This window comes from Geotrypetes seraphini, chromosome 3 (genome assembly GCF_902459505.1).
Source record: "Geotrypetes seraphini chromosome 3, aGeoSer1.1, whole genome shotgun sequence".
Lineage (NCBI taxonomy): Eukaryota > Metazoa > Chordata > Amphibia > Gymnophiona > Dermophiidae > Geotrypetes > Geotrypetes seraphini.
In genome coordinates, this window is record NC_047086.1 from 117,306,192 (window position 1) to 117,322,985 (window position 16,794).

Genomic DNA, 16,794 nt, shown 5'->3' on the forward strand with positions numbered 1-16,794 from the left:
CTGGCGTAGCAAAAACTTCTAAGTTTTGAGTATTTAACCCTCCCACAATCTCACGGGCACTCGTTTCAAGTTTATTGAGATTTTGATTTAAACGCAATATCAAATATTTTCAATGCGTATAACAAAAATAAATTTGGGGAAATAAATAAAACCATTTGAACCAGTGTTCCCGCTAAGCTGCACTGGCGTGCGCTGGCGCACAAAATATTACATCGCAGCGCACACGTTTCTCGTCACAGCGCACGATCGGAAGAGGCGTACGGCAGATGGCAGGGCGGCGAGAGGAGAATCGGGCGAGTTGGCTCATAACTTGCTGGCGCCCGATATTTTTGGCTCACGGTGAAAAAAGTTTGCTCACAACACCCGCCCGCTTAGAGGGAACACTGGTGATATCCACTCACACCTTCTTGCCACAGTTGCTCTTCAAAATGGCTATTGTGACCTCTAGTGGCAACCTCACAATACTACAAGTACTTTACAGTATTTACTGTGCTTGTAGAACAGGATGTCACTGTACCATCATTCTATGAGTATGTATAATTTCACTGTGATGTGAAGATAGGTTTCTTCACAGAGGCCTAAACTTTCTGAGGGCATAAAAGGATTTCTGAACAACCCACAGTATCACTGTCATTTTTAATATAATTAAGAAGTAATGAGTGATCAATCATATCAAAGGCTGCAGTCAAATCCATATGGCAAACAACGGCCTCCTTTAATCAAACTGGTACGAAGGGTGTTCATTTATCTAACTTAGTAAGAAAGAAAAGAGTTTCCAAAAATGTTGTTTCATTTTTTCAGTAAAATCCCCTGGATAGCTCCATACACTTCATCTATTTTTATGGCAATGACTTTTACTTCTTTGAAAATAATTCTTCTGTTTGATCTTCAAATCAGGACATCACAGCTTCCTTGATGTCTTCATCACTTGAAAACTGCTGTCCATGAAGAGATTTCTTCAAAACTCGGAATAGAAGATAATCCGAGGGAGCCAGGTCAGGAATGTAGGGTGTGCTAAAACCCACATTCTTGGATAGCAGCCTGTGATTGTCATGACATGTGTACTGGCACATTCTTGTGAAGAAGCAGCACGCCTGCTGTGAGTTTTCCTTATCTTTTCTCCTTGATTGACTCCCACAAAGCGATCATTGTGTTGACATAACTATCCCTAGTTATGGTTGTCTTGTGTGGCATGAACTCCAACAGTAAAAATCTTTCATCATCCCAAAAGACAGTTGCCATGACTTTGCCTGTAATTTTTCTGTCTTGAACTTTTTTGGGGTGGGGGATGACATGTGCTTCCAATACATTGACTCCATTTTGGACTCAGGATCTCTGTGATAGACCTGTCTCATCTCCAGTTACCAAATGATGAAAAAAAATTCACTTGGTTTTCACAGAGAGCATCTCCAAGTTCTCCTGGCAGCACTGGAGCCTCATGGCCTTCTGACGTGGCATCAGCATTCTTGGAACCCTTCTTGCACCAACCTTGGACATGCTCAGCTTTTCATTAATTATTTTACAAATTGTACCTGTCGAGATGCCCATTTTTTCAGCTATTTGGGAAACATTAATTTGTCTCTCTGACAAAATTAAATCCTCGACTTTCTCGCACATTTCTGTGGAAGTTGCTTTTATAGGCCATCCTATGTGAGGGTCATCTTCAATGGATTCTCTACCCCACTTTAACTGCTTGATTCAAAATTGTACTTTGTAGGATGATGGGGCAGACCCACCATAAACTGCAGTCATGCGTTCATTGATCTCCTTTTCCTTTTGTGAGAAATTTTATCACTGAACAGTGCTCCAGAACTAACAGTTTCTTACTTGATTTGCATGAGCACTCTCCTGATATCCTGTCTCTTGGAATGTTAGATTCACACTGAACCGCAACATGTGCAAACTTATTTCAACACTCTTGCTATTTCGTTCATACTCAGGTAGATAAATTATTGAACGCCCCGCAGTAGAGCATTTTTACGTGGGCCGACAAGGTAAATGCTCCAACACTCACAGGAATTGAATGAGCGTTGGAGCATTTACCTCGTCAGCCCATATTAAAATTCTTGATAAAAGGGGTCCAATATCATTTATCATAGTGAGAAGTGCAGTTTCAATGCCTTGATCCTTAAAGAAACCTGACTGGACTGAAAAATATCATTAGATTTCAAAATTGTGCCTTTTTATAAAATACGTATATCACAACAAAAAATTATGTTTATTTCCTAGAAGAAGCTATTAAATAAAAGCATGTATCCAAAAAAGGCTTTCTATATGTAAGTAATACAATATAAATTTATAAGCATCACTTTTCAAACATATATATATATATATGTTTGAAAAGTGATGCTTATAAATATATATATATGTTTGAAAAGTGATGCTTTTATTTAATAGCTTCTTCTAGGAAATAAACATAATTTTTTGTTGTGATATACGTATTTTATAAAAAGGCACAATATATACTTAAATATAAATATAAATTTAAATTGTATTACTTACATGCTTTTATTTAATAGCTTCTTCTAGGAAATAAACATATATATCTATAATAATAAAATGCTAAGCGCGCATGCGCACTCTTAACGCCTGATCTGTAGTTCTATGGCCGGCAGAGTGCGCATGCGCGCTTACCACCCATCTCTCTGTCTCGCAGCAGGCTTGCCGGCTCCGGCCAGACAAAGTTCATTTTTTTGTTCAAAGCCCCTGCCGCGGCTCCTCTATCAAACCTCACCAGAGTCGGAGGAGACTTCCGACTCTGGCGGGGATCGAGAGAGGAGACGCAGCGTCGGCTTTGAACTAAAAAATGAACTTTGGCTGTACATGTGTAAGTGTTAGGTTTAAAAAAAAAAAATTGTGTATGCAAGGAGAGCTAATTAAGAAGCCAAGCTTCATAAACTGTTGTCATTTTGAGGTAGTTTTCTATGCCAGGGCGGTAAGCACAATTCCTTCTCAAGAAAAGGGAGAGGAAGAAAGAGAGAGGTTATATATAAAATGAGATTATAACAGAAATATAAAATTTACCTTTTTGAAGTTCAAAATATTGTATCAAAAATCGACATTCTTCAGCAATTCTTTCCTCTATGCTTCTTTTTCCCATGCCAAAATCTTTTAAAGTCGCCAGGGTAAATCTTCTCATTGTTTTCCAGTTGTTTCCACGAGAAAAAACAATACCTGCAAGATAATGAATTTTCTTTTAAATAAAGATTTTCCTGATATGCATGGGAATTTTTAAGTTCTTGCTTTCTTTTATCTAAGGATTTCTAGCTTTTTACATGTTCTCACCCCATTGTTTGAGTACCACGTACTTCCTGTTTGAATTCAATAATGATTTTGGTTAGGAGGACAGTCCTTGGTGGAGAGGAAAAAGGGGACAGAGTTGAAAGAAGCATGGGATGAACACAGAGGATCTCTAATCAGAAAATAATGGTATATATTGAAGAACTAAGGCCAGTACTGGGTAGACTTGCACAGTCTGTGTCCCAAATATGGCCATTCAGTTGAGGATGGGCTGGAGAGAGCTATGATGGAGACTCCAGTAGATGGAACCTAAGCATAGTATTGGGCAGAGCTCTGGGTTTATGGCCCAGAAATATCTAAGAAAAAGAACAATTTAAATTAATCATTAATTTATAAAGCGTGTATGGTTGGGTACACTGGATGAATCATTCGGGTCTTTATCTGCCGTCATTTAATAAGTTACTATTTTATAACTTCTGAGTTTTTGTTTTTTTTTAAATAACAGGGCATCTAAGGGCTCCTTTTACTAAGGTGTGCTAGCGTTTTTAGCGCACACACAAAATTACCACGCGCTAAACCACATGGTATGCTTCTAGAATAACTCCAGCTCAATGCTAGTGTTAAGGTCTAGCGCGCGGCAATTTAGCGCATGCTATTCCGTGCGTTAAGGCCCTAACACACCTTAATAAAAGGAGCCCTAAGTTAAGAAGCACTATTTTATTAAGAAACATAGGCCTATATATCTTTATAAGATATATAAAGATATTCTGCCTGAGTGGCAGAAATCATGCCCTATATGAATTTGTAAATCTTTACACATAAATTTGATATATAGAAATAAAGCTCTCCCTTATTTTTGCTTTTATAAATGGGAAAATGCGCGTTCAAAAAAATAAGTTTTAAAAGTACCCGGAACATAGGCCCTCTTTTACTAAGGTGCACTAACTGATTAGCGCGCGCTAAACGCTAACACGTGCATGTTACTCTATGGACGCGTTAGCGTTTAGTGCGCACTAATTTGATTAGCACGCGCTAATCGGTTAGCGCACCTTAATAAAAGAGGGGGTTAGTACATGAAGATTCTAAATGTAAATTTAAATGTAATAGATTCCATAATGCTGGTGCTAGAGCAAAAAATGCTGAATGTCTTGTGTCCCATTTCGTTTTTGAGGGGTGAGGGATACAAGTCTATAATCTGTTAATGAACAAAGGTCTGAGGTGGCAAATAAAGATTAATTAATATTGCCAAATAATCTGGAATACCTGACATTTAGTTCTACTCTGTTTACTATCTTTAAGCCAATTTGCATTCCAAATAAGGCCTTTGTTCATATCCCGTGAAAACTTCCTCAAATTCCTTCTGCAAAGAGGTATACTGTATCAACTGGCTTACTTTTATCCATTTTTAATAATACTTTTAATATTTGGCAGCATTGCTAATCCGCTGCTCTACCCAAACTGTGCCACTGGAAATGCCTATATACAGCGTGCCCGAAATAGAGACTAAGGGAGGCAGCCTGACTGTCTCCTGCAGTTGGTGGAAAGCCCAGAAATTCAATGCTGGGTCGTATCCAGTGACTGGCACTGGATTTCCAGGGGGTTATTTTAGCTGCTAGAAACATAGCAGGTTAAGCCGATATTGTTGGGCTGGCCAGCTAAGTTAGAGCAGCCACAGACAAGTCTTTTTGGCTGGTAAACCTAGCTGGTCATCCAATGAATATTGGCACTATCTGGCCATGTTGCACAACATAGGCGGTGATCGGACTAGCTGCTAATCTTCAGTGACTAACTCATGCTGAATATTAGCATTTAGACAGCTAAGGGCTATTTAACAGCCTAGGAGCCATTCCTGCTGAATATCGGGCGGAGTGTGTACATAAAAATGCACATTTTTGTTACTGAGCAAATACCATGGGCAATTTTATAAAAGATCAAAAATATATTCAGATGAAACACCACCAAAAACATGTAGACAAACAACTAAAATGTAGAAACGGCAGAAGTCAAAACACGCTCATTCATACATAAATTGGAGGAAAAAGCCTCAAAAGTCCCAGTATGTGCAGCATGATAACTGAATTGGAAACACTAAGCAGGACTGGTTTCTATCAAGGGGGGGGGGAAAACCCTCCAGATTTAAACAGAACAATTTTTAGTTCAAGGCAATTTCAAATAGTCTCTAAACAAATTATACAGGCCAACAAAAAAATATTTTTTTCTTGGTGCCTTGTTTTTTTTTTACCTGTTCCTGGGATTATTTGGAGCGCCGATTCAGAAAATTGCATTGGATAGACTGCATCAGCTCTAATTTCTTAGATATGGTTGCTTTTTATGCCTTTGGGATGGTAGAGCCAAACATGAACATTGTAGAAAAAAAGATTGGTCTCCGAGGGAATATATGGTGGTTGGAGGACAAAATGTAATCAATGAACCTTTGGTAGCATGAGTCAGAACCATAGTGCCACCACTATAAAGCTAGGCCTGATGTAACAATTTGTAAAGGCTTTTAATAATGACGGTTCATGCATTGAATACGTGAGTGCATATGTTACCTGGAAAAACTGAAGGCAGAAATTTTCAGTGGCCCACAGTTCAGACAACTTATAAATGACCCAAATTGCATAGCATCAATCCAAGTTTCCAAGTTTATTTACAGTTTGATATACCGACCATCAAACAAATATCTGGACAGTTTACAGTTGATTAAAATTAGAGTTTAAAAAAAATAAAAGTAATAATAAAAATAAAAGTAAAATAGGGTAACATAAAAACCAGACAAAGACATAGGGACAAAGTTGATACAATAGGCACTGGGGAGGGGAAGATTCAAAATTACTTTGAAGTCAAAATAAAAGGAAGGGGAAGGGAGAGAATGAATAGGGAAGGGAGGGGGTCGCTTCTTAAAAGCGGTTGTTTTTAACAATTAAAAATTGTGAAAAAAAAGGATTTTATCCAAAATTTTGGTATGCATCTTGAAATAAAAAGGTTTTTAGTTTGGTTTTGAATTTGTCGAGTAAGTTTTCTGATCGAAGGTGAGATGGCATTGCGTTCCAGAGGGAAGGGGCAGTGACGGAGAAGATAGAGTTGCAAGTATAGAAAAGATCTTTAAGAGATGGAACAGTTAGTAGATTTTAATCAGCGGATCTCAGTACCCGAGGAGAAGCATAAGGAATGAGGATTTATCAAGAAATGATGGGGAATGGGCGAGTTTAATCTTAAATAACAGGAGAATTTTATAAGTAATTCAATACAAAACAGGAAGCCAATGTGCTTCACGTAGCAGCGGAGTGACGTGATCATATTTTTTTCTGTTGTGGATAAATTTAATGGTAGTATTTTGAATCAATTGCAATCGGCGGGTTCCTTTTTGCATGATTCCATTGTATAACCAATTGCAGTAATCTATGTGGGAAATAATCAAGGAATGAATTAGGGTTTGGATGGAGGCCGGTTCGAGGATGGAGTTTATAGAGCGAATTAATCAGAGTTTATAGAAGCATTTTTGTGTAACTGCACTGATCTGGTCATGATAGGTGAGGTCTTTATCTAGGATGATTCCTAATAATTTTACTTTAGGTTCAATTTGGATTTGTTTGGCGTCTATGCAGATTGGTCCTATTAAAGATTCATTATTTTTAGCCGGTAAAAGAATACCACAGGATTTGTCTATATTGAGAGATAAGCGGTTACCGTAAATCAAAGCCAGTGACTGATTTTGTCAAGTTTGGTATTTATTGCTTGGATTGCGGGACACAATAGGTTTGAGTGACTGGAGGGGAAGAAGAAACTTTAGAGTGGACTTTGAAGTTCCGATCTGTACAATAAGATGAGAACCAAAGGAGGGCATGACCTGAGATTCCACTGTTTTTGAGGCAATGGAGGAGGAGGGCATGATCGATTGTGTCAAAAGCTGCTGAAAAGTCAAGATATATGAGGAGAACAGATTTATGGTGATTGTGGTAGTAATATATGGTAGTGGTGAGACCAAGGAGAGATAGTTCAGTGGAATGGTTGACACGGAAACCTATTTGATTAGGGTGGAGCGCATTGGTTTTTTTAAAGAAATCAGAGAGTTGCTTGAACACTATTTTTTCTGTGAGTTTGGCAATGAAAGGAAGGTTGGCAGTGGGACGGAAGTTATCGCAGTTGGTTTTGTCTGAGTGTTGGTTTTTTAGTGTTGGAAAAACTAAAGCAGATTTCCAGGATTTAAGGTAACCATTTCATAAAGAAAGGGACCAAATATCGGGAAATTTTTTTTTAGAGTGGATGGTGGGATATTCTCAATAGGGCTGTTAGAAGTATTCATAGATTGGATTGTCTTTAGAAGATCACCAAGGGATGGAAGTTTGAATTTTGAGAAGGTGCTGAATGGAAGATGAATATCCTGACTGAGAAGATCAAGAGGGCTTACTGTTGCAGTATGCCCAAGACAATTTCTAATATTTCAATGAATGAAATCAAGTCATGTGCCTGATCTTCATTTGTTCTTGTTGTGAAAAACTTTCTTGGCAACAAGAAGGCAGACAACTACACACAATTAATGGAGGATTTGCTCTTTCATTTCAACAGTAGCATGCCTATATGTAGCTGCCTTTGAAGACAAACATCTTTATTCCTCTGCATTTTTTTCAAAATTACTTCTATGGAAGAGATATATCGATGATGTGTTTACGGTTTGGCTGGGCACCAAATCAGAATTGGAGACTTTTTTGGTGTGGCTCAATCAACAAGATCCTAACCTGCAATTTACAGCTCAATGTAACACGCAATCTTTACCTTTTTTAGACATCAATATATCTTTGGGTGCTGGGAAATTCATCACCACGATCCATAGGAAATCTACGGATCGTAATAATCTCCTTAGATATGATAGCTATCATCCCAGGCACCTCCGCAATAATATACCTACTGGAAGTGATTTTGTGACCAAAGATGAACACATGAAAGAAAGATTCAGAGAAAGGGGATATCCAGCTTCTGTCATCAAAAGAGCCTTTAAAAGGGCCCTTTGGTCGAACCGAGATAATCTGCTATTACCAAATAAAACACCCAAAGATACAGAATTAGTATGTGTGCTTCCATACTCTCACCAGGCTTTTAAGATCAAGCAAATTATTAAACAACATTGGAATATTTTACAGTATCATGATGTGTTTGCGAATTTCCCTAAATTTGCCTATTCACGGGGGTGGAACCTTAAACAACATCTTACCAAAGCCCAATATCATTCTGAGCCATCCTATTCTAGCTCTCCAGGCATTCATTCACCATGTACTTCGTGCTCCATGTGCCAATACAGTGTAAAGCTTACAGATGTTAGCATTCCTGAATGGGTGAAAAAACGTCGATCTATAAAATCCACCAATTGTAACACTCAGGGGGTGGTATATATTATTGAGTGCCCATGTCAGCTGCTTTATGTTGGTCACACTATTAGGAGTGTTCGAACAAGAATAGGTGAACACATTAGCAGAATAGGCAAGGCAGTTTTGGAGGCTCCTCTTACCCACCACTGGCTCTCTGCCCAACACCCTATTTCCTCTCTGCGGTTTTCAGTTTTGGTTGCACCTGTACTTCCCAGAGGTGGAGATTTGAGGACTAGGCTTTATGCCTTGGAGCAAAAGTGGATTTACACTCTGGGCACTTTGTCCCCTCAAGGATTAAATAGTGACTGGAGGGCTTTCCTTTAATGTTTCCTACTTGGTATGAATCTACCTAGGCAAGAGAGTATGGCTGCTTTATTTATTCATTTCTCATGTTTTGTTTATCTTCATCTCATTATTGTTTAGGGGAGGTCCGGTTTTGCACTGTTATTCACCCCACTTTTTAGTTTGTTCAAGTGGTATGTGTGATAGTCTGGTTAAGACAGCTCTTAAGCAGCGCGTATGTGTGAGTTTCCAGCATCTGTCTTTGAAGCCGCGATTGACAGTATGTGTGGGTTTGAGTCAGCAGTTTTTCACGTAGCAACGTATGACGTTTGCAGTCTTCAGTTTTGGCGCGAAGTTGCCTTTAAATAGTATATTCAGCTTGCAGTCTCCGTTTGTACTTCAAGGAGAAACCATGCTAAGATGATACTAGCAAACTGTACTTCACATGGTGAGCCCTTCCCTGTAGTTCAAGCCATGCAGAGCGTCTCTGAAATGTGGATTTAAGTCGTTTTTACTTCTGTGTATTTAATTAAATTATAAATTTTAAAATTAAATTTGTTTTCATTTCAGAGCTTTCACTTCCAGTTTAACTGTTAATGTTAGTCGGTTCCCTGACGAAGGACCGAAACGTGGCACGTCGGAACCTGCTACTGCTTTAAAGCTAAGTTTAAATAATTCATTTTTCAATTGTACACTTGCATAAGCAGCTGAGCATAGCTATTGTAGCTAGCATACAACAGTTAATGAGAATATCTCTACTGGAGAAAAAAATGAACACTGCAATGATTGGTTGGTGAGGCAAAATATAGCCTTCATGTCTCTGAGCAGAGTTCAACCAGTAAAGACTTAATATTTGTGGAATTATTTTTGAGAATATTATTCATACATTTTTTCATGCAGTGACTTTTTGTATACATCTTTCATTTCAACAGGCTTGGCTGTAATATGAGTGTTAAAGTCTATTATCTGCACAGTCACTTAGATCGCTTTCCAAGTAACCTTGGTGACTTAAGCAAAGAGCAAGATGAAAGAGTTCATCAAGATATAAAAACAATGGATGCCAGATACCATGGATGATGGGATGCACACATGATGGCAGACTATTGGAATCTTATGCAGGATTGTCCTGGCAGGTCCCACTTTTGGAAGTCTTACAAAAGGAGCTTCTTGTGTGTCAAATGACTGGAAAGTTTGTATCATAAACTTGTACTTTTGGTATGAAATAAGTAGATTTTCATGTTGTACACTTTTAATTTTTAATATGTTTCCTTCATGTTTAAAAGATATTTATTTAAACACTACACTAAAATATCCTGATTTTTTTTAATGGGCGAGCAGAGTGAAGAGTGGTATATGACACATGTTCTATATCTCAAAAGCTAGAGCTGATAGGAGAAAGGTGGTGCTGTGGAATCAGCAACAGGTCTAACCCAGAAACAGGTCAAACATTTGAGGCACCAAAATGAGTGTTGGCCAGTGTTATCTGTGAAGCAATTGAGGCACAAAGAGAACCCAGTGAAAGTAAATTTATGGGTGAAATACAGCACTTTACAATCCCCTGATGATGCAATAATTTTTTAGAGACTTTGAAATTGCCTTGCCTTGAACTAAAGTTTGTTCTGTTTAATTTGGAAACTAGTCCTTCTTAGTGTTTGCAATTCAGTTATCATGCTGTGCACACTGGGACTTTTGAGGCTCTTTCCTCCAATTTTTGAATGAATATGTATGTTTTGACTTCTACCCAGAATGTTGGGTATTATTAAGAAGGGTATTACAACCAGAACGAAGGAAGTCATCATGCCGCTGTATCGCGCGATGGTGCGCCCGCATCTGGAATACTGTGTTCAATATTGGTAGCTGTACCTAAAGAACCTAAAGAAGGACATGGAAATACTTGAGAGGGTTCAGAAAAGAACGACAAGAATGATAAAAGGTATGGAAAACCTTTCATACGCAGACAGGCTGGAAAGGCTGGGGCTCTTCACCCTAGAGAAGCGGAGACTCAGAGGAGACATGATAGAGACTCACAAGATTATGAAGGGCTTAGAGAAGGTGGAAAGGGACAGATTCTTCAGTCTATTGGGAACTACAAGAACAAGGGGGCACTCAGAGAAATTGAAAGGGGACAGGTTTAGAACCAATGCTAGGAAATTTTTCTTCACTCAGAGGGTGGTGGACACCTGGAATGCGCTTCCGGAGGATGTAATAGGACAGAATACATTAAGAGAATTCAAAGAGGGATTGGACAAGTTCCTGAAGGATACGGGGATTGAGAGATATAGATAGAGGCAGAGATAGGAGTATGAAAGGGTATTGAAAGGTTTTAGACAAGATCACTTACAGGTCATGGACCTGATGGGCCGCCGCGTGAGCGGACTGCTGGGCGCAATGGACCCCCTGGTCTGACCCAGCGGAGGCAACTTCTTATGTTCTTATGTTCTTACTGTTACTAAATTTTAATTTTAGAAAAACTGCCATAAGATCCAGAAGAGTTTTTGGGTCCATTTTACTAAGCTGCATTAGGTGCTAATGCATGCTTAATTCAGCTCAGGGGTCTTGTGATAAATACTAAATGTGTGCACACTAGTGCTGCCCGATTCAGAAAAAAAAAATTGATTTGATTCGATTTGATTCAGCCTATTGAATTGATTTTTCGATTCGATTTGATTCGATTTTCTTGCCCAAGTGGATGTTTTTTCAAATATCCTGTGGGGTTATTTTATAGTCTCTTCACCCTTTTTATAGCCTCTTTACTCACTTTGCCCTCTCCTACCCACACTTACGCTGTGGTGTAAACAAAATAAACAAACAAAAAAGACTTTTTCTCTCTCTTAAATCCTAGCTCACGTTCATGGTCTAATACCACAAAATAGAAAATAAAATTATTTTTTCTACCTTTTGTTGTCTGATCATTATTCAGATCTTATCGGTCCCCGGCTCCAGTTGTCTTTTGATAACTTGCTTCCCAGGGTCTCCTTTCTTCTTTCTTCGTGCTAACCATCCATCTTCTGTCTCTGTCCTCCCCTTCCGTTTCCCTTCCCTCCCCTGGAAGTCTGGTATCTTTCCTTATTTTCATCTCCATCCACCTTTTCTGAATTACCCTTTCATCCTTCATCTCTCTCCCCTGCCCCACCACCCCAGGGTCCACCATGTTTCCCTTTCTCGTCCCAACTACCCTCCTATCCGGTATATCTATCCCTCCCCTCCACACCATCCCTTGTATCCAACTTCTCTTCCTTTCTGTTTCTTCCCTCCCTAAATCCCATTGTCCACCATCTCTCTCCCTCTCCTGTTTTTAGATCTTTATTTCTTCTATCCTTCCCCTCATCTCCCCTCTCCATGATCTCCCCCAAGTCCATCTCCCCCCTCTACCAAGTTCATTTCTCCCATCTATCTTCTCCCCATCTCTCCTCCAGTCCACCAACTCCCCATCTCCCCTCTCCCTCCATCTACCTTTTTTTAATTTTTTTATGGCACTCCTAAGCCCCCTCCACCACCACATCCCCACACCTTTCCCAAAGAGAGTCCAGCAGGAGGGACGCAACTGGTAAGAGGTCTGCCCTGGCAGTAGCGATCCATTCCTTCCAGCACTCCTCGTGTCTTCTCTCCACTGTGGCCCGCCCTCAGTGAAAACTTCCTGTTTCCGCTTGGGCGGCTGAATGGAGAGAAGACGCCCGGAGTAACAGCAGAGTAGTGAGTCGCATTCGCTACTGCCGCTTTTGCCTGGCCAGGGAGGAGAGGAGAGAGCCTTGCTGCCGGGAAGGAGAGAGCCTTGCTGCCGCGATCTGAATGCAGAGACCCGTTCAGGATTTCCTTCTGCTGGAATCCTTGCTTCGACGTAAGTTCCAGTTTTTGCAAAACCAGAAGTTACATCGAAGCAAGGACTCCGGTGGCAGAAGGAAATCCCAAATGGGTCTGCAGTGCTAGCAAGGGGCCAACAAATTGGTAAGTCTGATTTTATGCAATAACAAACCAATTCAAATCGATTCACCCAAAGTGAATCGTAGAATCGATTTGAATCGCAAATCGGGCAGCACTAGTGCACACCAATTGAACACTAAAAACTTTTAAGTGACTGCTAGTATTATGTAATTAATACCAGATGTTAACAGTGTAGTTACCAAATCCATGATGTATCTCTTGAAACATTTGGACTACAGGCCTTTCTGCAAATTCATCAGCATGGTTCACCAGAGCATCTTTCACAGTTTCATATCCAGAGAGAACAACTGCTTTTATATTTCCCAAATGGATTCTGTATATAGGACCATATATTTTGGACATCTTGAAAATAAAAGGAAACATTATATACTGAGGATTTTATTGCAAGGTAATTGACATAGAGATATTTCAGATAATAACCCCCCCTTTTTTTACACCGCCACGGTAACGGTTTTTAACGCAGGCCAGTGTACTGAATGTTCTGTGCTGCTTCTGATGCTCATAGGGACTCTATGAGTTTCAGGAGCAGTGCAGAGCATTCAGCGCATCGGCCTGCGCTAAAAACTGCTAGCACGGTTTTGTAAAAAGGGGGTGGGGGAAGAAGTAAATATGAAAACTCCCTCTTAGGTTTCACAGGACTAAAGGATGTAGAAACAAAATAATATTCACATGCTTTTTCCTGTATGGGTATTAGCAAACTTTGAAAACAAAATTACACACAAATTTTTGCATTAAAAAGTACCTGCTGAATTAATGCAGATATATTTACACACATGCATTGATCACAGGTTAACTTCTATGAATAATTTGTGTATTTTATTAAGCAAACATATAAACTAACTTTCCCATCCCTAATCCCAAGAATGCCTTCACTCAAAGTAAGAAAGTACAGATAGGCTGTATGTACATAAGCTTACCAGCATAACAGGGAGGCACTTTTCTAAAAGCCAATTTCTGTGCAAAAAACAGTTTTACCTATAGCTATACTTTTTAAAATTTCACCCTGAGGGGTAATTCCATAACAGGATGCCAATAAAGAGGCCCATTTTAAACTTGTTTCAAAAATAATATGTAGACATCCAGAACAATCCCCAATGGCACACAAATTGAAATTAATTAATTTACACCTACTTCAAAGACTGTGGATAAATGGCACCTTGATATTTAGTGGTAGTACTGTGAGACTACAGTGCTATTTTGAACCACACTAGAAAGGACAGGAGCAAATGGGGATTGATCTTGCCCTGGAACCTCCTAGACCCTCAGGGATCAGACGAGATAGAATAGGGTAGCCTATAAGAGAAGGAGGGGGGGAGTCTTAAGGGAGGGATCTCTACAGGGATAAAGAGTATTTTAAAAACACTCATCTATGGATCATCTATGGAAGGATTTCTTAAGAGGCCTTTTGTAGGGATTTCTGTGGGAGGGTTGTTTTTGTGGGAGGGGGAGAAGGCAGGCAGTTCAGCTTTGGCCTCAAGATACCAAACTCACAAAATAAGGCTATAGAAGGTCCCAATAAAATACTGCAATCACAAAGGACCTTTAAATGGGCCTGTAAATCCAATCCAATCTACAGTATACATATATGTGAGAAAAAGAATCTCAGAAACCATAACACATCACCCAATGTATCATAGTGCCTATGATACCTGGTTAAGAGTATCTTTCATCAATCCTGAAAAACACCTCCCACATTTAACAACCCTTGTATATAGAAAGTAATATTTTAAACTTGCTAATTATCATACTAATGCAATCATTTATAAATGCTGTTGCAATTTTTATTTGGCTTGCAATGCCCAACTCCCAATAGGACCCGTTTCTCTGGGTTTCACTGGCTTCATCACGGGTCATGACTTAAACATTTTGCTAATTGTTCATCTCTGTAAAAAGTTCACAGTGAAAACCGCTAATTACAAAATGAAGAAGACAATGAAAAATTATATATTACTGTAATTTAAAAGCTTGCTTATATAGGTCTTACTTGCAGTGCTAGCAGCTAATTTCATTTTTGATTTACATTCATTCATTTTTGATTTACATAAAAACGCTATTAATTCAATTGGATCATTATTAAGATCTTACACACACATATATACACATTGTCATGAATTTAGAGACTACCACATTAACCATTCACTCACTCATTCACACTGTTAACTAAAAATTGCCATTATATAACTCAACAAATCCTGTATAATGAACCATACTCTTGCTCTCTCATTAACTTGCATGGTGTGATCAAATGCCAATGAACCACACTGTTGTACTGGTTAAAACATCAACAGATACACAATCTACCATAGGCAGTGGAACACTTTTTTTGTTTGGGGGCCAAAGCTCCACCCCAGACCCCACCCCCATAATAATAGTATTTATTTATTTAAAAAGCTTATAGCCCACCTAAACCTAAGTGGGATCCAAAAATACATATGAAATTAAAAACACAACAAAATAAAATCACTAGACAGTATAATAACTACTCATCCTGCATTTCGTCCATTCATTCTTCATGTGCACACAATACAGTATAAATTTATTGAGAATGCATATAAAACACACTGTATGCAGAGAAAATTTTAATTATCTCTCATTTATATTCTGCTTTTCTCAGAGAAGTCAAGGCAAATTAACAAATAGAAATAAAGCAAAAGAAAATAATATATCATTTTATTGGACTAATACATTTTTCAATTAGCTTTCAGAGGCTAGAACCTCCTTCCTCAGGTCAGTGCACTATACTAACCTGAAGAAGGGGGTTTTGGTCTCCAAAAGTTAGCCAAAAATATATTAAAATTAGTCCAATAGAAAGATCACCTTAGCCAGTGAAACAGGTCCCATCAGGAGTTAGGCGTTGCAAGCTAAGTAAAAATTGCAACAGCATTTATAAATGATTGCTTTAGGCAAGTTTAAAAGATTATTTTCTATAAATAAGTTTTATTAAATGTTGTAGTTTTTCAGGACCAATGAAAGATACTCTTAACCAGGTATCACAGGCACTATTATACATTGGCTGCTGTGTTATGGTTTCTGAGACTCTTTAAGATGCCACCCAGGAGCAAGTTAGTGGCCTAATGTTTCTGGGTAGGAAAAATAATATTAGTTTTGAGATGGCATTATTTTTTCTGGATTAACATGCAGCTTTCACCCAAAGCTGTATTGTTTGAGTTACATAAAAAATTTGCATACATTTGCATGCTTTGCATTTCATTATTATGTTTCCTAAACTACCATGCATTACAACAATAAAACACATTAATAAGAGACAAATAGCATGCATTATTACCTTAGCAACTACCTCTTAAATGTTATAGAAAGACAACGACAAAAGGTTTAGCTAATATTGGTATCACTGCAATCAGCATCTGGCTAATTGTTGTTTCCAAATTATTTCTGGTTAATCATGACTTAATGCAAATATATCTGTATTCTGAATTGTTTTTGCTATGGTTGTTGTTGTTTTCTGCACGTTGAAATTGAATAAACACATTTAAACAAAAAAAAAATCATGACTTAAGACTTAAAAAAGCACTATCCAGAGGGGTCAAAAGATTATTCAACCTAAAATTCAGCAGCAGTGGCAGCTGGCAAATTGCTGTATCTCCAAGGGAGAGAACAACTTTTCTCTTCAAGTCTTGCTATGTACCTTTGCATAGTGACCCCTTTGTGCAAAATCTATACCAAACCTCTGTACTCCAAACACATTTGTATGATTCTCTATAGTGTGCCTTAGAGCGCCTGCATTGCAGGTGTGCTGGCACATGGTTGTCAATCAACCGCTAGGCATGCATTGAAGAATCTCGCCTACAGTTTCGTATAAGTGTGTGAAACATAGGCCAGAGGCACAACGTAACTCGTAAGCACGTGGAAGGCAACTTCTGGTGCAAACCAAACCTCCGCCTGCCTTACGCGTGCTTACACGCTGCTATGTGCCTTTGTATGCCTGAGATAGGTGCGAAATGCG

General features: G+C 38.8%; 1 protein-coding gene across 1 annotated transcript in view; it reads right to left on the reverse strand.

Moving 5' to 3' along the window:
- Nucleotides 1–16,794, reverse strand: part of LOC117357779 (cytochrome P450 2K6-like) — a 62,832-nt gene that overhangs the window by 39,313 nt on the left and 6,725 nt on the right. Inside the window, exons 2-3 of the mRNA XM_033938876.1 lie at nt 13,010–13,172; nt 3,025–3,174 (exon numbers count right to left, since the gene is read on the reverse strand). Of these exons, the coding sequence (XP_033794767.1) occupies nt 3,025–3,174; nt 13,010–13,172 (313 nt within the window). The remainder of the gene's footprint in view (nt 1–3,024; nt 3,175–13,009; nt 13,173–16,794) is intronic.